General features: G+C 51.5%; 2 protein-coding genes across 4 annotated transcripts; both read right to left on the reverse strand.

Annotated features, from left to right (window-relative positions):
• Nucleotides 1–2,913: 2,913 nt before the first annotated feature.
• On the reverse strand, nt 2,914–13,602 carry ZPR1 (ZPR1 zinc finger). Its single transcript, NM_001171408.1, is given in 14 exon segments — nt 2,914–3,048; nt 3,700–3,765; nt 6,426–6,512; nt 8,317–8,427; nt 8,896–8,985; nt 9,991–10,061; nt 10,472–10,538; nt 10,683–10,730; nt 11,083–11,205; nt 11,304–11,390; nt 11,935–12,005; nt 12,321–12,411; nt 13,113–13,274; nt 13,423–13,602. Coding segments are annotated over 14 exon segments (1,389 nt in total).
• Nucleotides 13,603–14,803: 1,201 nt separating this feature from the next.
• APOA5 (apolipoprotein A5) lies at nt 14,804–17,760 on the reverse strand. 3 transcript variants are annotated; one of them, XM_008258659.3, is made up of 4 exons: nt 17,573–17,760; nt 17,207–17,266; nt 16,997–17,108; nt 14,804–16,497 (listed from the first exon to the last, which is right to left on the reverse strand). In XM_008258659.3, exons 2-4 carry the CDS (start codon nt 17,253–17,255, stop codon nt 15,546–15,548), a joined length of 1,113 nt encoding a protein of 370 aa, XP_008256881.3. In that variant the 5' UTR covers nt 17,256–17,266; nt 17,573–17,760; the 3' UTR covers nt 14,804–15,545.
• Between the last annotated feature and the right edge of the window lie 4,501 nt (nt 17,761–22,261).

Here is a 22,261-nt window from a genome sequence, read left to right on the forward strand (position 1 = left end):
TTTGGGGAGTGAATCAGCTGGTGGAAGATCTGTCTCTCTACCTTTCAAATAAAGTGAAAACATAAAAAGTAAGTGGGATGGATTTCTACTTAAAAAAAAACAACACAGCCAAGCTCATGCCCCAAGCCTCCACTGCAAGGTGGTTAAACAGATCAAATGACTATGTGCCCAGTAGCAGGGTCTGAGCTTTGCCCTGCGTTGCAGCTGCAGCGAACAAAACAAAAGGGTCTGCCTGGCCAGCATTTGAAGTTTGCCTTGTAAAAGCTCTACTTCCTTCTCAAAGTTCCCTAACCTCTCTGAGGTTGTTTCGTCATCTGTAGAATGGGGATAATTTTATTTATAGCTGCTTACTTAGAACACATTTACAGCCAAAAGAGACACTTCAGGATTTTAGTATTAGGAGAAAATACATATACAAGTACTTCACAATTAACTCATCCTTACAAAAACCCTACAAAATAGATGCATTATTCCCATTTTACAGACCAAGAACCTGAGGCACTAGAGGTGCCCACACCAAACTCTGAAGTAAACACACAGGACAATCACTGGCTCTTTATCCTTCGCAGTTGAAAACTGCCACTTGCCTATAAAGTATGAAGAGACCCTCCAGTACCCACCTGCATGGTCACAGGCCTAATGACATGTGCCTCCACTGAGCAGCTCAAAAGATCGAGTAGGAGGCATGCTCTCACTAACAAGTCACTGTCTTCTTCAATCACAAAACTTCCCACTTAGATTTTTATTCTCACACTGGAAAACTGATGTTTGTGGCTGACACTCTTGCCGCCCGCAGCCTTTAGCAGGGCTTCTCCTGTACCTTGTTACCCACACCTCCAGTGCCCCAACAGGACTCCATCCAGGCTGGATGGTTCATAAGCACCTGTGGAGGATTTTCACAGATATTAGCTTATGCGACATGCGAGGGGCTGGGGGGCAAGACACTCTTTAACAAGAAATAGGCCCACATCCCAACAGGCTTTATGAATGAGAATGCTGTGAAACTCATATGCTGACCCCAGTCCTGTCAACAGCAGGACGGGCCTTAGCTGGGTTACTCCAGTCTGGCACCTGGCCCAGTAAGTCTGCAGGTTTAGAAGAAACTGTTACCACTATGCAGAAACTGACTGGAGTCCGGGCGATTGCCTCACACCAACTGAACGCCCGAGAGACTCCGATAAACCAGAGTGCCATTTTTCTCCTTTCACAGTGGACGATGAACCTGATAGCAGAGCTCATCTTCAAAGAGCAGCCCCCAGCCCATGGGGAAGTTCATTCAAGAGGCCAAATGATAGAAGAGGAGGTTGCCGGGTAAACTCAGATACCCTAGTCAGTTGGAAACATAGCTATCGACAGTCTCTTGGGGTAGAGTACTTGCATCTGAGAGGTCGATTCCAAAGTGTTGTGGCTCTGTCGTGTGTGGGAGTCATTTCTAACCCCAGTCTCCAAGTCCTTACCCCACCTTACCTTTGCCCTCACTTACAGAATTAGAGAGGTACAGGAGTTAGTCCCAGGACAGGAAGAGGCGCCAGAAAGCAGAGCCTTCAGAAACTAATACCTTTAAGAGGCAGGAGGCAGAGGCTCCACATAAGGAATGGTCGAAGGAAAGGGAAAATTTGGCACAGGACACAAGAGCCAAAAGAAGGGGTGAGGAGAGATGATCAACTGTCCACCCAACAGAGGCAGAGAGGATGAGAGCACTTCCAAGTGGAAAATCACTCGTGACCTGTGAGGATGCTTTAACAGGGAGCAGATGTCTGCCAAGTCATCTGAAACTACGCAATTCTTCAGGGTTAAGTTTATGGCACAAGCAGACCTTACTGAACTCATACCCTGCAGCCCACACCGCACGAGTCACAATCCCTTCCTCAGAGGCAGCAGATCACAGTGTGAAGGGCGCTGGTAGGGGAGTGCAGGGGCTCACTGGGCCCTTAACTTGCTACACTGCTGCAGGCAGCCCCTCCTGCTATGGTACAATCCATTTCCCTGTTTGGAACTGAGTGTGCAACTAGCTGATCTCAAATACTCTGGCTCTCACATTCTCCAACCCCAGGCTTTTGCCTTTACAGTTCTCTTTGTCCAGAAGTCTCTCCCTGCAGTCACAAACCTGACTCCCTCCCTGACCTCCTTCTTTGCCCGAACATCAAATGATCACCTTCCTGTTGAGATCTTCCTGTCCACGCTATTCCAAACCTATGTCCCCACTTCCTAACACTATTCACACCCTCTCCCTGTGAGGCTTTAAGCTCCAAGAAAGAAGAGGCTTATTTTGTTCACTGTTTTGTGGCGTGCCTGGATGAAGCAGCTGAAACTTCTGTGGGAAAAAGGCATAAAATGCCAGCTCTATTCCCAAATTACAGTGGTCACTCTGGAGAAAACTGTCCCTAGGCAGGCCAGAGTCTACCAGCTGATGTCAAACCAGAACAAAGTGAATTCAGAAGCCGGTGTTGTTTGAAAGCCATTGCTTTAATGATACCTTCTCCACCTGTGCTGGACCCCTCCCCTCAGTACTGACTGGAAAGTCAGCACTTCATATACGCAACTCCAACTCCCTGCTGCAGCTGTCACCGGATCCCATCTTGGCCAACATCAGAGTTCCAACTCGAGAGGATGCAGCATTGCGTGAAGGGAGGGTTAAGAGTGGACAGAAAAAATGACGTAATAACATGCCCTGGGGTTCATTTCTGGGTTTATTCCCAGGTCAATTCCAAACCTCCAAAATAAGGTCAAGTAATGCAACAGGCTTGAGCCTGCATCACAAGCTATTTAGAAAGTGTGCCTAGATCGCTGACTCAGGCCGGGAGTCTTCCCAACCACAGACACGGCTGGCGGGGAGGCCTGTCTCAGACTTACTCCAATAGTAAGTAACCCTGCAGTTCGAGCAGTGTGGAGGCAGGCCGTGAACCTCCACTGCTACCGCTGTGGGGCCACACCTGCCTCGTAGCCCTCTGTCTTCATGTCATTGAGCCCTAGCTCTTCGTTTTGGTCAAAAGTGCGCTTATAGTGCTCCACCTTCATCTCAGGATCATCTTCAGGCGCATACACGTTCTGCAAGGCCAAGGACAGACCATCAGTGCCTGCACCACCTCCCCTCCCACATGCAGCTGCCAGCTCCCACTTTCCCCAGAACTCAGTAGTTTATTCTGTAAGGGCCTCCAATTCTTTAAGGCCAGGCTGAACCAGTGGGTAACAGGGTCCACATGGGCCAGCCCAGCCCCAAGCAGAATCAGAGAACAAGTTGCCAAAAACATTTTTATCTGCCCCTTCTTAGGAAAAATGTGACCATAGTCTCAATCATGGAAAAAACTTAGAACACTTTGCCTGACCCTTCAATACTCCACAAGTATTAAAGTGACATCAATCACCAGACTATCACCCCCATCAACTTAAGTCCTAGGTTTCCCCATCTGCCTCTGGATCTGGCTCCACTTCTCACTGCACAATCAGATGTGCAGAATGAAAGCTTCATAACTGGAAGAGCCTAGGAATATTGCCTTTTCCTTCTTCACACAGCCGTGAGACCCGTCCCCACGCCCACCTTCCTTGCTCCCTTATCTTCTAACATCTGCCAGAAGCCTCCTGGTCAAGAACAGAGCAATCAGAACCAAGTCTTCCAGTTTCTGGGGAAACTACACATATTCAAGTTACATCAGAAAGTGTACCTGCATGAGACATCAGGGAAGGTCAAGGTCTACGTACCTGCAAGTAACTGTTTCCCGCCGGATCATTCATAATGAAGTGGGCCTTCAGGTGACCTGCCACGATCTGAAGGAGAGAGAACAGGACGTGTACATTCTACACAGGGTAGGACTGGGCTGTGCCTGCCAGACAAGCCCCAGCCCAATTCACACACTGAATCCACCCCCACCCAACCAGGTTTTGAGCACTAGTGAAATCAGGTGCCTTGGAAGTGGGGGTGAAAGGATCTAAAACTGGGATGGCAAACACCCAGCCCGAGGCCCACACAGGCCCCTGAAATCATTTGGTCCAGCCCTAATAAGGCATCTGCCGGCGAGACTCGAAATTCAGTAAATCTATAGCAGGCTGTTTTAAGTTGATAATTTTGTATGGCTCATGAATGATGTTATAAATATCCAAATTGACCTTGGCAGAAAAACAGTTCCCCACCCCAATAAAATATTGTTTGAAACCTATTTATAAACCAATTCAAGCGCAGGTATTTGGCCTAGTGGTTAAGACACAAATTAAGATACCTGCATTCCACAACAGAAGTGTCTAGGCTGGATCCCAGCTGAGGCTCCCAATCCCAGCTTCTGGCTCATGCCAACTCTGGGACGCAGTGTTAACAGCTCAAGTAACTGGGTTCCTGCCACCTACCCACACGGAAGACCTGGATAGAGTTCTAGGCTCTAGCTTCAACCTTGGCCCAGCCTCAGCCAGAGAGAGCAGTTGGGGAATAAACCAGCACATGGGAGCTCTGTCTTCTGTCTCTCTCAAGTAAATAAAATTAAAAGTAGTAACTCAATATCAATCTCATGTCCCACTTCAAAGGGCTAACAATTTTTTCTGGATTGGGGAATTGGCCCAGTTGAGAGCAGAGGGAACAGAGTCAAGAACAAAAAGGTGGGGCGGTGCTGTGGCACAGCAGATTATGCCATGGCCTACACCCCATTATCAGAGGGCCAGCTCAAGTCCCACTTTCCAATCCAGCTTCCTGCTAATGCGCCTGGGAAAGCAGCAGAAGATGGCCCAAGTGCTTGGACCCCTGCCACCTCAGACGGAGTTCCTGGCCCCTGGCTTCAGCCCGGCCCAGCTCCATGCACCATTTGGGGAGTGAACCACTGGATGGAAGATCTCTGTCTCTCCCTCTCTAACTCTGCCTTTCAAATTAAGAAATAAATCTTTAAAAAACAAAGAACAAAAGAGAATATATAAATGTATGCTTCTCAGAAACAGACACACATTCCCCAGCACCCCTCCCACACTCAGCTCAGATACTTCCAGCCGCGCCATTATCCTCAGGACAGAAAGTACCAGAGCCCCCTGGTGGACATCCGACCAGCCCAAGAGGAAAGACCTGACAATTCCGGCATTCATAACCTTAACAAAATGGCTACGCTAGAGCCTGCTATAACGAGCCCCATGTCAGTAAGAATCACCCCCACTGAGGATTTGGGGTTTTGTTATTGTGTTGTTTAGATTTATCTGTTGGCTGGTTTGTAAGGCAGAGGGACAGAGTGAGAGTGAGAGTGAGAGTGAGAGTGAGAGTGAGAGTGAGTGATCTTCCATCCCTTGGTTCACTCCCAAACAGCCACACAGGCTGGGGCTGAACAAGGAAATCCATCTGGGTCTCCAATGTGGGTAGCAGGCACTCAAGTACTTGGGCCATCTTCTACCACTTTCCCAGGTGCATTAGCAGGAAAGTGGAGTAGCTGGGACATGAAACTGGCAGTGTGATATGGGATGTGGATGTCCCAAGCAGCAGCCGAACCCACAACAGCCTCACGACACAATCCAAGGTTTTCAGGCCTCTACTTATAAGCAAACAATGAGTCACCATAAATCTGAGCAACTCTCTCTAACACTGAAAAACATAAATTTGGGGTGGGGGGCAAATAACTTACAGGAAATGGAAATTGCAAGAATTGGAAAAAAAAAAGAATGCAACATTAACATTCCCAAGAAAGATTACTAATCCTTAAAACAGGATACTATTTTTTAAAAGATGTGGGAGTATTCAAAGTCCACAAAAAGCTCTTAGAAAATAAAAATATTTAGTAGAAACGCAAATTTCTAATTGAAAGGTTAGAAAATAAAGTTCAGGGAATCTTCCACAGTAGAACAATATACCAAGAAACTAAATAGAACAACGAAAGAGTACATTACAGAAGACCAGAAAGTGAGTCTAATTTCTAAAATCTAGGAGTTTTCAGAACTAAAAAGACAATCTTCAGTAGAATTGAGCCACACATGTTTTCCAGATTGAAAGGAAACAATGGTGGGAAACCAACCCGCAGCATGGCACACCCTGAAAGTTCACATCACTGGGAACAAAAAGATCACAAAGTCACAAGCAGAAGATTGGGAACCAAAATGGCTTCAGGCTTCTCAACAGCCAAACTGGGAATGGAAGACAGTCGTACAATGCCTTCCAGTTCTCAGGAGAAATTATTTCTATCCTGGAAATCTATTCCCAGCCAACAATCCAGTGTGAGGGCAGAACAAACAGAGACGTGGAAGATCCCAGAAATTTCATTTTCCATGCACTTTTTCTCAGGAACCTTTGAGAGAAGGTGCTTCTACAAAATAAGGGCGAAAACTGAGAAAGATGGCAGGGGATACAGGAAACAGCAGGACTCCCAACGTGAGGGTTACAGTTTGGAAAAATGGTAAGAGTAAGTAAGCAGCCTCTCGTTCACCTGAGCCCCAGGGCCCCACATACTGACCGGCCTGGGTCACCTTACCTGGTCCAGCTTCCGGCTAAACTCCTGCAGCTTCTCCGCCTGGCCAGGATTGGAACTGTCACCCAGGGTAAAAGGGTTCTTGGTTACCTTCAAGAAATGGCATCCAAATTACTAACTAGTCTTTCAGCTTTATGTCTGCAAGACTTGGCCATTAACCAGACAGGAGGTGGCAGTGGGGTATCCACACTGGGATATCCACACAAGGCACTGGGATCAATGTATCATGACAACAGAACTGGCAACGAGGAAAACATCCATACACAGGTTCCTACAATATGACCTTGAATCCCTAAATTGAAGAAATGCAAAGGAAAAGTACAATTTTCAATGATCAAATGCCAAGCAACTGAGAATTAGCCAAGTGAAATAAGATAAAATGGCAGAATATTTGCACATAACCTATATATCTTCCTGTATACTTTAAGTCATCTCTGGATGATTTATAACTAACACGGTATAAATGCTACATAAATAGTTGTTAGACTGTATTGTTTAGGGAACATGACAAGAAAACAGTCTGTATTGGGGCTGGTGCTGTGCACAGCAGGTAAAGCCGCCGCCTGCAGTGCTGGCATCCCATGTGGGTGCTGGTTTGTATTCTGGCTGCTCCACTTCCAATCCAGCTGTCTGCTATGGCCTCAGAGAGCAGAAGATGGCCCAAATCCTTGGGCCCCTGCACCTGCATGGGAGACCCAGAAGAAGCTCCTGGCTCCTGGCTTCGGATCGGCTCAGCTCCAACTGTTGTGGCCAATTAGGGGGTGAACCAGCAGATGGAAGACATATCTCTCTCTCTCTCTCTCTCTCTCTGTCTCTCCTCCCTCTGTGTAACTCTGAATTTCAAATAAACAAATAAATCTTAAAAAAAAAAAAGAAAGAAAGAAAGAAAGAAAGAAAGAAAGAAAGAAAGAAAGAAAGAAAGAAAGAAAGAAAGAAAGAAAACAGTCTGCACACATTCAGCACAGGTGCAATTATTTTTCTGATATTTTCCAATCCACGACTGGGCCAAAACACACATAAGCAAGCAGACTTCACATTTTGGTCCAAAAATCTTAAAATCTATGCATAGTTTGTTTTGTTTTTTATTTTTTAAAGAATTATTTTATTCATTTGAAAGAGTTAGAGAGAGCCAGAGAAAGAGAGAGGGGGGTCTTCCATTCCACTGATTCACTCCCCAAATGACCACAACAGCCAGAGCTGAGCTGATCCAAAGCCAGGAGTCAGGAGCTTCTTCTGGGTCTCCCACACGGGTACAGAGGCGCCAGGACTTGGGCCATCTTCTGCTGCTTTCCCAGGCCACAGCAAGGAGCTGGATCAGAAGTGGAGCAGCCAGGACTTGAACCAGTGCCCATATGGGATGCCAGCACTGCAGGCTGGGGCTTTAACCCGCTGCACCACAGCACTGGCCCCTAGCATAGTTTTTTCATAACATGTGTTTTTTTGTTTTAAATACCCCTCTTCAAAAGATTCATAGGTGCATACTATGAAAAATATCTGCAGGGATTTCAAAATCTTTTGCACCAAAATATAAAAATATCTTTTAATTTCATTTTCTGTGAACTTTGTAAAGTACCCTCATATGTATGTTGTAAGGTACCCTCACATGTATGTTGCAGGGTTTCTTAGGTGCTAAAAGGACCTCATCTCCTCATTTCATAGTGAAATCACTTACCCAAAACCAGAAAATAACCACATAGTCCCAGAGTAGGCCTGGGAACTTCCATTCAAAATTTCCCATAAACTTTCCTTCACAATAAATAATATTTAAGTCTTAGGCCAGCTTTACAACAAAGCAGCCCCAGTTAGCAAAAACAAATGAGGACATGTGAGGTCTCCCAGCCCTTTTTCCATAGCCAAACTGCTGGAAGCAGCTGTACCCACACCACGGACTCACCAGTTCCCGGATGTCTTTCAGCAGCCCCTCCAGTGTGGTGAACTTGCCCCCCAGGACAGCCATTCCCAGCTCAAACTCTAGCTCCGGGATTTCCACGCTACATGTCTCAGACTGTGAGATAAGAGGACAAATTAAAAAAAGAAAAAAAAAAAGAGGTCAACTTGAGCTTTAAATCAAGAGCAAAGAAAGCAAACCAGAGGCCTCCTGCCAAATTAACACAACCAAGTGACAGTTTGGGGACAAAGTCAGCTGTCCCAGTTTTTTTCTGACTCCCCAGTTAGAGCTAGAGACTCGCTCCTGTCCATCTGAACCACAGAAATGGAAGCAACTTAATAAAGGGACACGGAGTCGTCACTCCAAGCTGTCAGACAAGCTGTCACAAGACCTCAGAGAAGAGGGCTCCAAGTCATCAGCAAGAGCTAATGAGTCACCTCCAGATCTGCCATTTCAACCACAGGTTACCCCTGCCCAGGGACCCTCAAACCCAGGGGGGTAAGGGGGTCACATGTCCCTGAACATTATTTTAAGACTATTTCCTCCACACAGAGGGACAGCCGTAGGAGCACGAGCAGTTCTCACCTTGAGGAGGTCTCTGGTCATATCTGAGGGCTCTGTGATGTGAAGGGTGATCTTGGTGCCCAACGGCTCCACTGCTCCTCCAGACTTCACCTGCGCAGACGACAATCAGGAGCGGCAGAGAGAAGCCCAAACCTCACCTGGTGCAGGGAGACCACCAAGGGCAGGCTCCAGTCATGGCTCCCAACACAGAACCTTCGAAACCAGTAATGGCAGCAGTTCCCCCAAACCAAAAACATCAGGTACAGAGGGCCCAGCACCAACAGCACACCAAAGCTTGTCCCAAAGTGCCAAGAAACTCTGAATTCACCTTTTAAAAAAGAAATCTGACTCTTAAAAGAGACTTTTAACCACTTAGTCTAGTTCTTACATTCACTGATCCAATGTGTGGGTCTCCTTTACAGTATTCTGATTTAAGAATTTAATCAGTGCACGCTTCAAGACAATGTGCAACCCTCCCAGGCACCCCATTCTATTTTCAGACAGCTCTAATAAATTCTTCATTCAGAATCAAAATCTGTCTCCCTGAACTTCCACCACTCCGAGGAGTAGGTCAATAGCCTTCTCTTTAGGAGTCTGCATTGTGGCACAGCAGGTTAAGCTGCCACCTGCAACGCTGGCATCCCATACAGGCATTGGTTCATGTCCAGGCTGCTACACTTCTGATCCAGCTCCCTGCTAATGACCTCAGAAAAGCAGCAGCAGATGGCCTAAGTGCTTGGGCCTCTGTCACCCACGTGAGAGACCTAGAGGAAGCTCCTGGCTTCAGCCTGGCCCAGCCCTAGCCATTGTGGCCATCTGGGGAGTGAACCAGAGGATGGAAAATCTCTCTCTCTTTAACTTTTTCAAATAAATTGATTTAAAAAAAAAAAAAAAAAGCCTTCTCTTTCTATCGTTCTACATTAGGATTTCTCTAACTTTCCTTCACTAGGCTCATTCTCTGTTCCTTCAAGAGTTCCTTACCCAACGCTAAGCCCAAGGGAAAGTTCCAGTCCACCATTCCCTCCCATCCCTCCTCCCCAGGCAAAATCAGGAGGAATGTGAGTCAGAGGGGGGCTGCCCTCAAGCTAGTCTTCTCATTCGATGGAGCCCACTCACCTCATTGGTCCGATGTCCACAGTTCTCGCAGTTGGTGGCCATGATGATAACTTCCTTAAAGTGGGGGATTTCTGGCAGATGGAGTTAAGGAATTCTGCTTCCAGGGAAGCAAGAGCACTCTCTGGGGAAAAACAAAGCCGAACCCCACACAAACAGGTGTTGCTCCCACGACCACAGAATTGTATCACAAGAGGCAGCCTAACTCCGAGAGGGCTCAGAAGAGAGCAAGCTCCCGACCCCTGGCAACTCCTGATCATTCACATGTGAAGATGTGACTAAGCCACACACACAGGAGCCTCAAAACCATGGAATGAATTTCCCTGTGAACTAGAAGTGAAGTTACATGTTTAATCAAAGGCAGCATTATCCTCTTCAATACTGCAAACACAATTTTAGATATACTCGGCTACTTGGCTCGTGGCCAAAATACAGTCCTCCTGCCTGAGTCAGAAGAGCATCCCAAGAGCTTGCCAAAAGATACGTACTAGCTTCATGTTAGTCTGAGCTGGGGCATTGCATTCTGGGCAGTTTGTGTTGAACTGCAGCACCTGGAAGACAATATGGGGCACAGGGTGAGCCCTCCTGGGTGTGATGCTTAGGCTAAAGACATTCGCCCAGGCTGCTCATGGTCACCTAACATTTTCTGGGCCCACAACTCTGCTCCTCCCTCAACAGCAGGCAGAATGACTCACTTCATTTCTGAGATCTTCCTCTTCGGGCTTCTCCTCTGGTGCTTCTGCCTAAACAGCAGAGATACAGATCACAAGTTGGCAGGGAGACCTCAGCTCACCCAACACCCTGCCCTGGACTGGGAGAAACACTGCGGTTATGTCAGGTGCCACCTCATGGGGGAAGGAATCCAGCAAGTGAAGCCCCAAGACGGGGAAGAACAGGGCTCAAAATGGGCCCACAGTCACTGCTTCCTTTCTGTGAAGTTTACACCAAGTCCTGGACATGAGTTAGATGAGAGGCACAGACAAGCTGAGGTAGCGTCACAGGGCATCAGCAGCAAAGAGAGCTTCTGCTGACCACAAGCAATCCAGCGTGCAAGATATTTCCAGACTATTCTTCTTGCTCCTTCAGTCTACTTACCTGGAGCCCCAGCATCTGCTCCTGCTCTGGGGTGCGGCTGTAGTGTGTGATCACCAGGGCATCATCTTTCTGAGGGGCATGTGGGTTTTCCACAAAGCTGTTCCCTGAAGGATCATCGATGATCTAACAGAGTAATTGCAACAAGAACTCATATACAATGCTCACAGTCCCAGGCAGTTTGAATGGTCTGTCCTGAGCAACTATAACCCCACAATACTCACCAGAGTGAAAGGAGAGTCCATTAGTTTTAGTTCTTTCAGTCTGACGATGAACTCATCAATTCTTTCAGCTATGGCATCTTCATTCGCCTACCATGAACAGAAAGTAAAAGCGTCAGCCCTGTCATGCCATGTCCACCAAGAGACTGACACCTGTCTTAGTGTGAATGGGAACTGAGCAATGAGATGTCAAAAACGAGCCTGAAGTTGATGGGTGGTGCCAGGGTATCTTTATTTATGTGGCCCAGGCCACCTTCATGCCGGGTAAGGGACAGAACAGACCTCTAATGGGGCTCCCGACTCAGCTGCAGCCAGATGACTAAATGCACAGTTATGTTATTTCTCTGACGCTAAGTATAAAATACAAAGGGACATTTAGAAAGCACAGAGAACCAGAAGGGGAGCAGGATCCAGAGGCATTGTTAAGTTGTCCAGGATGAGGCCTGAGCATACACTGGGGGAGGGAGGAGAAAGGAAATACAGCACCCTGGCCACTGCAGGACCACACATGCTCCCCGCAAAGTGCTCTGACAGTCAGTGAGACACCATTGAGCCCCCTGGGAAGCTGACGCTCTACCAGACCCACATATGCAATTATCCCTTGAGTTGCTGCAGCCAGAAAACCCCAGCTCACCCTTCGTGTGGGCTGGTCCTGCTCGAGGCCAGAGATAGCACGGTTGATCAGTCCTTCAACGGTGGTCAGAGCTTATGAGCAGAAAGGAAAGGTCAGTGAGTCTTAAGCTCCGCCCCCAAGTGCCTATGCCACCCTGGGTCACTCTACAACGGGAAGCCATCAGCTCTGACAGCAGAGATGCTAAAATTCTATGATAAGGACACCACTGTCTCACTATCCCTCTCTACTATATCAAGCCACTGTTATACCAATGAAGATCGCAATGATCACATGGCCAAACACATACACAAGCGACTAGGCCTGATACCTAGCGGGGCCGTGCGAGAAAGCAAGAAGACTCCAGCTACCTGTGAACAGCCCGAATACCTCAATGACGTTAAACTCACCTCCCTTCTGGCTGAAGGCAGGGATTTCAAAATCCAGCTCAGGGATCCTTGTGGTGGCAGAGTCAGTCTTCACCACTTCTCTGTTCATGTCCTGGACAGAAGGGGAAACCCTCAGTATGGAGAGATCAGGAGCACAGCTTTGGCTGGCGCCGCGGCTCACTAGGCTAATCCTCCGCCTTGCGGCACCGGCACCCTGGGTTCTAGTCCCGGTTAGGGCACCGGATTCTGTCCCGGTTGCCCCTCTTCCAGGCCAGCTCTCTGCTGTGGCCAGGGAGTGCAGTGGAGGATGGCCCAAGTCCTTGGGCCCTGCACCCGCATGGGAGACCAGGAGAAGCACCTGTTCCTGCCTTCGGATCAGCGCGGTGCACCAGCCACAGCGTGCCGGCCGTGGCGGCCATTGGAGGGTGAACCAACAGCACAACAGCAAAGGAAGACCTTTCTCTCTGTCTCTCTCTCTCTCACTATCCACTCTGCCTGTCAAAAAAAAAAAAAAAAAAAGGAGCACAGCTTCTCCTGGGGAAAGAACCAGCCCAGCCAGCAGCAGCACCTCTCTCCACTCCAGTGGCGTGAACACGCTACCCAAAGGGCGAGAAGAGCATTCGCTTAGTTCACGCTCCTACAAAATCCACAGGCCGTGTTCATAAATCCTATCTCACCCGAGCAGCTGATGGCACCAAAAGGGGAAACCGAGGCTTGGAGACCCGTGGGAATTTATTTCTGGTCTGACCGCACAGGGCACAGGTCAGACCTCAGGCCCTGATACGCTGGGGCACTGCGCTGGGATGCCCTCACCTCCGAAGATCTGACGGTCAAGGCATAACGCACTCCCTGGTCCTGGATCCTGCCTGCCGACTGGATCTCCGTGTTGTCCCAGCCACAGTGCTCGCAGGAGAAGGAGCTCACGATGATTTCTCTGAAGAAGGGGATCTTGGTGAGCAGCAGCCGCGTCATGCCCTACGGGAGCACAGAGGAAGAAGGAAAGAACCCAATGGAACCCCGGTTCCCCGCCTTATGGATCGGACCCCGAGCCAGCCCGGCGGGACACACCTCCGGCCCCCGCCCGCTCCAGCCCTGCCCTCCCGCCGCCGAGCCCCCGTCTCACGTTGCGGTAACAGTTCATGCACAGCGACTCGATCTCGGTGGGCTGCTGCTCCTCGTCCTCGGCGTTGATGGGCCGGAACAGGTGCCCCGCGGCAGGAGGCCCGGCCGCGGTGGGCGAGGTGGCAGCCGGGACGGCCGCGGCCCCCGGGGGCCCGGCCTCCACAGCCCCGCTGGCCGACATCACCACGCGCACCAGCCTCGGCTTCCGGCTTCCGGCTTCCGGCGCGCTCGCGGCCCCACCCCTTTACCCGGCACTTCCGCCGGCCGCCGCCCTCGCCCCTTTTTAAAGTACTCGCCGGGCAGTCGGAGACGAGGGCTCCTGGTTTACCCGGGTTGCGTGGACCGCCACAGCCCGCTGGGTCCGCCGCAGTTCAGCCGTGATTTCCTGCAGGACGTGTTTTCTAGACGCAGGGGCATTTTTTTTCCGCTCTTGGCAATAGCTCCACCGCATCTCACAAAATTCTCTCAGCCCTTAGGTCTAAACAATGGAGCTCCAGGACAGAGGGACCTAGCTTGTCCCTCCCTGGGTATCCTCCACGGAGCTGCGCTGCAGGTCCCCTCTCGGGGTGGCCCAGCTTCTTCTCAGCCCCTCGGTCCCTCTCTCCCTTTGTGTGCGTCCCACTCCCCATTCTGCCTTCTTAAGCACCTCCCCAACTTCCAGCCTCCAGCGCGCACGCAGCCCCCGTTTTTGCCGCCCTCACATCCCCCTCCCCCCCAGCTGACTCACCCTCCAGGCTTCCTGACCACAGCCCCACCACCTCCTTTCCAACGTGGCACACTTTTCTTTCTACCACTTCCTCTCCTTGTGCTGGGGCCACAGACCACAACTTTGTGGCTAAGAGTGGCTAAATGCAGAGTGTCAGGGAAGACCAGGTGATGCACTCAGATTCGTGGGGGGTCTTGCGGTGGGAGGGGCGGGAAAGGGTGCTTCCAGGGAGGGAAAGGGGTCTGTTTGTCCTTTCCTCTTTGCCCCACCTCACCCCCCGGTTCCCAGGGGGTCCAGGAAGGCTTTTGGTGATCCTGAGTGAGTATGTATGAGGGTGAGGGGCTAAGAGTTTGGGGGATCCCAAGAAAAAGAGGCCATCAGAGTGTAGAACATCAGGGACAAAAGAGGCAGGCACCTCAGTGCCACCAAGGCCATACTCTCCTGCAGTGACAGGCTGTGTTCCACCCACACAGTCCTGTGGCAAGCAACCTGTTGAATAGGACCAGTGCAGAGAAAGCCTGCAAGCTGGATCCACCCTACCAGCCGCGACAGACAGCTGTAGTGTAGCCAGAAGCCCCTGGGAGGGGCTGATGAGAAGAGGCACAAGGGGTTGCAGTGGGGCACGGGTGTGCTTTGCAGACTGTGTATGTCCAAATGAGAGTCACAGCAGGCCAGCAAGCGTCCATGATAAGCATCTATTTCAATGGAGCCAGACAGCCAGGCTTCAGCCTGGGAGTCAGGAGAGAGTGGCCCGGGATGGGGCGAGCACATCCCCAGGGCGTTGTAAGTAGCCTCCCGCACGTTGGAAGGCTCAGTCCCTTATTATGTGCAGAGCCCAGTATAGAAATATGGGCTCTGCCGGCTCCCGTCACTGCCTCTGCCATTCATTCTCAGTGGCACTGGAGCCAGCAGAGAAACATACACAGGACCCTCCCGTACTCTCCCTCTGGGGGTGTCCTCCATCCTCCCTCATGGTCCCCTCCTGTATCCTGCCTCGGCAGGGGACCAACTGCCCCTCTGGCCGCTAGGTGGCCACAAGTGATTGGAGCTCAACTGCTGGATGTACCCCTAGTGGCGGCACAAGCTACAGGCGCCGGCCGATAGTGACCTGCAGGCGTCGGGCGTAGGGCGGCTGTCCCTCCCCATTCCCTCCAGCCCTGATTGGAGCAACTCTGAAGATTCCCAAATGAGCACGGGAAGCTGGGTTTACAGTGCCTGCTGAGTGTAATGCGTCCAGATGGGAGAGCCGCAGGGGGCCGGATACGCCCGCACAGCAGCCCCTTCAGCCGCCTCAGCTGTCCTGTAGGACCCTCCGCCCTCCACCCAGCAGGCCTCTTTCAACGACTGCACCCTGCCAGAGGCTCAGATCCATGCTTCTCCAGACAAGAGTTGCGGAGTGGGCCTGGGCAAGCAGACCCTCAGGGCTCCCCCAGATGGCCATGGCCCTGGTCATGGAGGCTGTAAGTGATGTCTTCCCACAGGTCATCCAGACGTGCCTGCAGCTTGCTCAGGGCCTTGCCATTGTCCATTTGCCGGAACTCGGGAGCGAAGGCACTGTGACCAGGAGGGGGCGGCGCCAGCTGCTGCTGGACCTCCTGGGTCTCCTGGTCGATGGTGCGCGTGAAGTCGGCGATCTGCAGGAAGGTGTCATGGCGGAAAGCCTGGAGTCGCTGGCGCACCTCCTCAGAGAGCACCTGAGGGTCCGGGCCGGCTCCCTCCCCAGCCCCGTCCATGCTGGCGCCCACAAAGGCGCTGAGCTCATCGCGCAGCTGGTCCAGGTTCTGCTGGATGCGCGCGTGCAGGGCCCCCGCCTTGAGCGTGAGCTTGTGCGAGAGCGCCTGCATGCAGCGGCTGAGGCGCGCCGGGCTGGCGGCGGCGTGCGGGGCCACGCTGCGGTGCAGCTCCTGCACGTGGTGCCCGATGCCGCTCAGCAGGCGCTCGGCGTACGGGTGGAAGAGCTCTTTGACGCGGCTGGTGTGGTGCCTCACGCGGCCCTGCAGTTCCTGCAGCAGGCTCAGCGCCTGGTCCACACCCCCCAGCAGCTGGGCCTTGGCGTCCTCCCCTACCATGCGCAGCTGCTCCTGTAGCTCCTGTGCCTGCTGGGCCACCTGCTCCATCAGCTCCTGCGTGTAGGGCTTCAGTTGCTGCCGCAGCCCCTCCAAGTTCGAGCCCACGAGCTCATGCACCTCCGCCATGTAGGGCTCCAGGCGTGCCTTCAGCTCCTCCAGCTCCTCCTGCAGCTGCTGTTGTATGCTTGCTGGGTCCGGTGGCAGCCGAGGTGGCTCCTGCGCCTGCACGCTCATAGGACCCAGCTTTTCCAGGAACATGTTCATGTTGCTGAGGTCTTGCTCAAGGCTGTCTTTCAGGCTCCTGGGGAAGGGGGCAGACACCCAGGCCATCAGACTGCCGGCCTCATCATCTCCTTTGCTCGCAGGGGCATTGCACACTGATCCTCTAGGGAAACTGAGGACATCGGGCTGTGGCCCCAGGGGATGGGGCTCCAGTCCTCACCCCCTAACCAACCACAGCTCCTCGCACACAAAGCCCAAGCCATCACACATGCAAACCCAGATACGTATCACCGTACAAAGAAGCATGGGTGTACCGCCATTCTCCAGCATCCTTTCACTGTGGGGATCTCAGAATTAGGGCAGTCCCCCTGCTAAATCCTGGTCCCATGGCTCAGTGGGCAAGGGGGCAGCCGCTATGGCAAGGTCAAGGGTGCTGAAGAGCCCCAGGGAGGGGGAATTGCCAGCAGAGGTAGCTCAACTCCTGTCCCCTGAATGAGGGCTCAGAGGTAGCAGCGAGCGTAGTATCCCATGCCTGGCTGGCTCCTCGCCTGCTGGCACCCCTGGCCCTGGACACTCACACTGGCTCCCGCACCAGCTTCTGCTGCTGGCTCTGCTCCTCCCTGCCTTTGTCCCTGCTGCTCTGGCTGAAGTAGTCCCAGAAGCCTCTCCGTGCCTGGGCGGCTGAAAGCACTGCGGGGAGAGAAGGGGTGTAAGGCGCTCCCGCGGCGGCCGCCCCTCTGGCCAGCGTCCACCCTCACTCCCACACTGGCTCAGGGTTGCAGACCCACCTGAGAGCAGGGCCAGAGCCCAGGTGAGGATTGCCGCCGAGCTTGCCATTATTGCGGACTCTGAGAAGGAACGTGAAGAAGCGAGGGAAGGAATAGGCCCCAAGAGCAGCCTGCCCCAAGGCCCTGGCGACTCGGGGGCACAGAGCTGGGGTGGGGGTGGAGCTCTGGAGGGCTGACCTGGGTGAGTAGGGGAGGCCGGGTGGAGAGGGTTGTCTTCCTCAGATGGGGGGAGGAAGCCTCACCTCAGCCACACAGTAGGGAGTGAAGAGTTCAACCCTCTTTGCAAAAGTGCCCCCATCCCTCCTGAACCCCAAACCCCAGAAGCAGATCCCTAGTCCTTTTTGGCCACCACCCTCACTCACCTACCTCCCTGCCTTCCATTGCACGGCTGGGGATACTGTGGCACGTGGACAGGCAAGAAGCAACTCTGCCTAAGTGCTCCAGGAGGCTGTCTCAGTTCCCACCCTCAGCTCTGTCCTGAGGGCCCCTAGCACTCCCCTCCCTAGAGGCTGCGACTCCATCCCACTGCCCCGGAGGCTCACCTGCTCGGTTCTGGGCACAGAGAGCAGACGTTTGCGCTTTATACTCCGGAGGCCGGGGTCCTGGCAACAACTGCTCTTGGTAAATACCACGTGGAGGTTCAAAGAAGGGTGACCTCAGCTGCCTCCCAGCACTCACCTCCTGCCCTTTTCCTGGCACCCAGAAGATTAAGGAGTTCCCTGGGATCAGGGGCTGCCCCAGCAGAGAGTGCTTTCTGGAAAACATGTCTAGTGGGGCTGAACCGGTGGCCCACTTGTCCCCGAACCCCATGGCTGGCAACCGTCCCACTGTCCGCTTGCAGGCTGGCCCCTCGGGAGAAAGGAGCCTGTTTGTCTGCTGGGAGCCCCACTCTTGCTCAACTACCCTGAGACACTGTGCCCCAGCCAGCTAGCCAGCCAGCCAGCCAGGACGGCGTCCAGCTGCAGCCAGAGCCGGGCAGCCCTTGACAGCCCCAAGTCAGGCTAGGCAGGCAGCCGGCAAGAGCCAGCATTTATAGGCTCAAAGGCCCTCCCACCGCCTGATTCATGAGGTGATCCTGGAAGAAGCAGAGGAAGCAGGCAGGGTGGAGATGAGCAGTACCAGGGACTCTGGACCGAAGAGAAGGGAGAGAGAGAAGGCTTCCCCCCAGTGCAAAAGACTGAAGTCCAGCCCCCGGGCCTCCCAGGAGGGGAAGCTGGTGACATTCTCACTCCTTACGCACACACATCCACAAGCTCCTGCCCCTACAAGCATCTTGAATCCATGTGCCCTCTCTGCCATTTTCCCCACTGCCACCACCCCGGTTTTCTCCCTGGTTGCACTCACAGCCTCCCACGGGCTCTCGGCCTCAGGCCTGCACCTGCGGACCATCCTCTCCTCCTGCTCACTGTCCGTTTCCAGCCTCATCTTGCTGCACAAAGCCTTGGCATTCGCTGAGCACCCCACCCCGCTGAGCCATCGGCTGTACCGTTCCCTCTGCGTGGCACAGTCTGTCTTCCGGTGATGGATATTTTTCTTCTTTTATAACCAGACTTAGTATGTGCAGTTTTATTTCTCATGTCAGTGTAAGCCATGCAGGACTCTGTCTTGCTGCATTGTCATACTCACTAAGAGGCACACGTCCAGGGCCTGCACTGTGGCGTAGTGAGTAAAGCCACTGCCTGTGATGCCGGCATCCCATATGGGCACCAGTTTGAGTACCAGCAACTCCTTGCTAATGGCCTGGGAAACCAGCAGAAGCTGGACCAAGTGGGTGGCCCCTGCCACCCACCTGGGAGACCTTGAAGAATCTTCTGGTTCCTGGCTTCAGCCTGGCGCAGCCCCAGACATCATTTGGGATGTGAATCAGTGGTTGAAAGATTCTCTCTCTCTTCTGCCTTTCAAATACATGAATGAATCTTTTATTTATTTAAAAGAGGCTCATGTCCAAGGTGCAGCTGCTCTGGCTCCTGTCAGCAAGTGTACCTCCCAGCCAGCTGGAAGAAGGTAAAGAAGGACATGTTCCCTCCCTTTGAAGACACATCCCAGAGGTTGCCCTTACCACCGACATCTCACAGGCTAGAACTTAGTCACACGGCTGAAAAGGAAGCTGGGAAATGTAGTCTTTATTCTGGCTGCTGGCGGGCCCTGCTGAAAGGGGGCTTCATTATTTAGGAAGCAGAGAGGAACGGATCTGGGGGCACAGCAGCAGTCCCTGCAGCATAGCTCTGCACGCCCTCTCCGCCTTCACCCCTGCCTGCTCTGCGGACAGATCGGCTCCTCATTACTCACGCAGCACCGTGAGTGTTGCCATATTCCAACACATGTTACCATGTAGTGCAAGGATTTGGTGACACATCAGAGAGCCTAACGTAGGCTCACCAAGGATTGCCAATGGGAAAGTGTATACTTGAAGGACATAAAGGCAGTCGAATTGATAGCACTTGGTGGTTGATGGGATGATGAGGTAAAGGCAAAGAAGGAACCCAGATGATTCCCCGGTTTCAGGGCAACAGGGAGACGAGCATTCCTTTGACCAACCGCAGGAGCCTACCAGAGGAAGAGAGGGTTGGGACCGGCAGTGAGAGCCCAGTCTAACAGCAGTCCTCGCTGGAACCTAAGCTGGGTTCCCGACAGACACAGGGCAAGCCCCACTGAGATCTGTTTGCATAATGGCCAAGGAGAAATTCATTAGAAAAGAAAACAAGCAACAGGAACTACAACCTAGTCACAAAAACTCTAGTCATCAGGGAAGGGAAACTCAGAGGGGCGTGTGTTCAGGGATGAAAGATGATAGTGGAGAGCCCTGAGAATCTCGATTTGGGGGCAGGCATTTGGCCCTGAGGGTGGGACGCTGGTTGAGATGCCACATCTCAGATCAGAGTGCCCACGTTGGATATCCAACTCCGTCCTGATTCCAGCTTCTTGCTAATGCACACACCCTGGGAAGCAAGCAGGTGACAGCCCAAGGAGTTGGGTTTCTGCTACCCATGTGGGAGACCCAGACTGAGTTCCTGGCTCCTGGCTTTGGCCTGGCCCAGCCTCAACTGTTACAGGCATCTGGAGAGTGAACCAGTGGATGGGACCCCTCTGTTTCTCTGCCTTACTTTTTTTTTTTTTAAGATTTTTTTTTTTTGAAAGACAGTTACAGAGAGAGGTTGAGAGAAGAGAGAGAGGTGTTCCATTCCACTGGTTCACTCCTCAGATGGCTGCAAAGGCCAGAGCTGCGCTGATCCAAAGCCAGGAGCCAGGAGCTTCCTCCGGGTCTCCCACTCAGGTGCAAGGGCCCAAGGACCTGGGCCATCTTCTACTGCTTTCCCGGGCCATTGCAGAGAGCTGGATCTGAAGAGGAGCAGCCCGGTCTTGAACCTGTGTCCATATGGGATACTGGCACTTCAGGCCAGGGCGTTAACCCATTGCACCACAGCACCAGCCCCAGTAAATAATTTTTCTTAAAGGGAGGTTGAATGACATGGAGTATGGAAGGAGGAAATCCCACAGACCCTGCATGACATCCACCAAGAGAAGAGAGAGGCGATTGCAGACGCAGTGTTCCAAACATGATGGTACAGAAATTTCACAAATGAAGGATGTGACCTGAAGTGTCAGAGTCCAAGTAGGATAAATTAACACAAGCCCAGATCAACACACACTGTGGCCAATCTGCACAGCATCAAAGACAATGACTATGAAAAATCAACCACAGAGAAAACAGTCATTATCTACAAAGTATGATTAACCTGACTGCTGACTTAACAGCAATACCCTTAAATCTTCAAAAGACTGATGGCAAATTAATGGTCAACCAAGCATTCTACTCGGTGAACTATTAATGGGGAGTAAATTGTTTTCAGAGAAAGGCAGGAAGTTTTAGCACTCTCAGGCCCTCACTGCAAGAACTAGAAAGATTTGAAACGGAAACAGAACCCAGAAAAAAAAGAAGAGTTGATAAAAGGAGACACAGGTAGCCAGGAAGTTAGTCAATGTTTAGGTAAACAAACAAAACAAAACAAAAAAGCATTAGTGAAAATACACCACGGGGCCAGCATTGTGGCACAGTGAGTTAATCTCCATTTGCAATGCCGACATAATATATCAGAGTGCTGGTTTGAGTCCCAGCTGCTCCACTTCTGATTCAGTTCTCTGCTAGTGCACCTGGGAAAGCAACAGAAGATGGCCCAAGTATTTGGGCCCCTTGACTCTCAGCTTTGGAATGGACCAGATTGCTGTCTCTTCCTCTCTCTCTCTCTCTCTCTCTCTCTCTCAACAAGTAAATAAATCTTAAAAAAAAAAATACACAGAGGCCAGCGCTGTGACATAGCTGGTAAAGCTGCCACCTGCAGTGCCGGCATCCCACATAGGTGCAGGGTCAAGTCCCAGCTGCTTCACTTCTGATCCAGCACTCTGCTACGGCCAGGGAAAGCAGTAGAGGATGGCCCAAGTCCTTGGACCCCTGTACCTACGTGGAGGACCTGAAAAGAGCTCCTGGCTCCTGGCTCCTGGCTCCTGGCTTTGGATCTGCCCAGCTCCAGCCATTGTGGCCATCTGGGCAGTGGACCGGTGGATCGAAGACTTTTTCTCTCTCTCTGCCTCTCTCTGAATTCTGCCTGTCAAATAAATAATCTTAGGGGGAAAAAAAAGTAAGCAAACCTATATTATGAAAGTTCCTTTTAAAAAAACCATATGCAGATGAGATATGTTTTTATAACTAAAATTGATCAAATATTGGCAATTTCATATAGTTCTAACAAAATATATATGTAATTTAATTCATTGCTGTATTTGCAGTGCTTTATGCTTATCACATGATAGGGGGTCTAAATGTGTGTGTGTGTGTGAGACAGAGAGAGAGGGAGAAAGAGAGAAAGACTACTTTAAGAAAAATGTTTAAAAAAATGCGGAACTAAAATTGCAGGGCAAAGTAATGTGAAAATGAGAGCAAGAGCAAAGTTAAAGCATTCAGTAGTCTTTGCATTATTCAGAAGGAAGTCAGGAATATTGATTACCTTTAGACTTTGTTAGGTCAGGCAAGAATACCAAAAATTTTAAAGATAACCC

Source organism: Oryctolagus cuniculus, chromosome 1 (genome assembly GCF_051225735.1).
Source record: "Oryctolagus cuniculus isolate XC-2025 breed Fujian yellow rabbit chromosome 1, ASM5122573v1, whole genome shotgun sequence".
In the NCBI taxonomy this organism is placed as follows: domain Eukaryota; kingdom Metazoa; phylum Chordata; class Mammalia; order Lagomorpha; family Leporidae; genus Oryctolagus; species Oryctolagus cuniculus.

Excerpts from the sequence above, each read along its gene's own strand:
- APOA5 (XM_008258652.3), bottom strand. Across the intron at positions 17,109-17,206 it reads GGCTCTGGCCCTGCTCTCAG|TGCTTTCAGCCGCCCAGGCA; the intron begins GTGGGTCTGCAA and ends CTCTCCCCGCAG. Across the intron at positions 16,498-16,996 it reads AAGCTGGTGCGGGAGCCAGT|GAGCCTGAAAGACAGCCTTG; the intron begins GTGAGTGTCCAG and ends CCCCTTCCCCAG.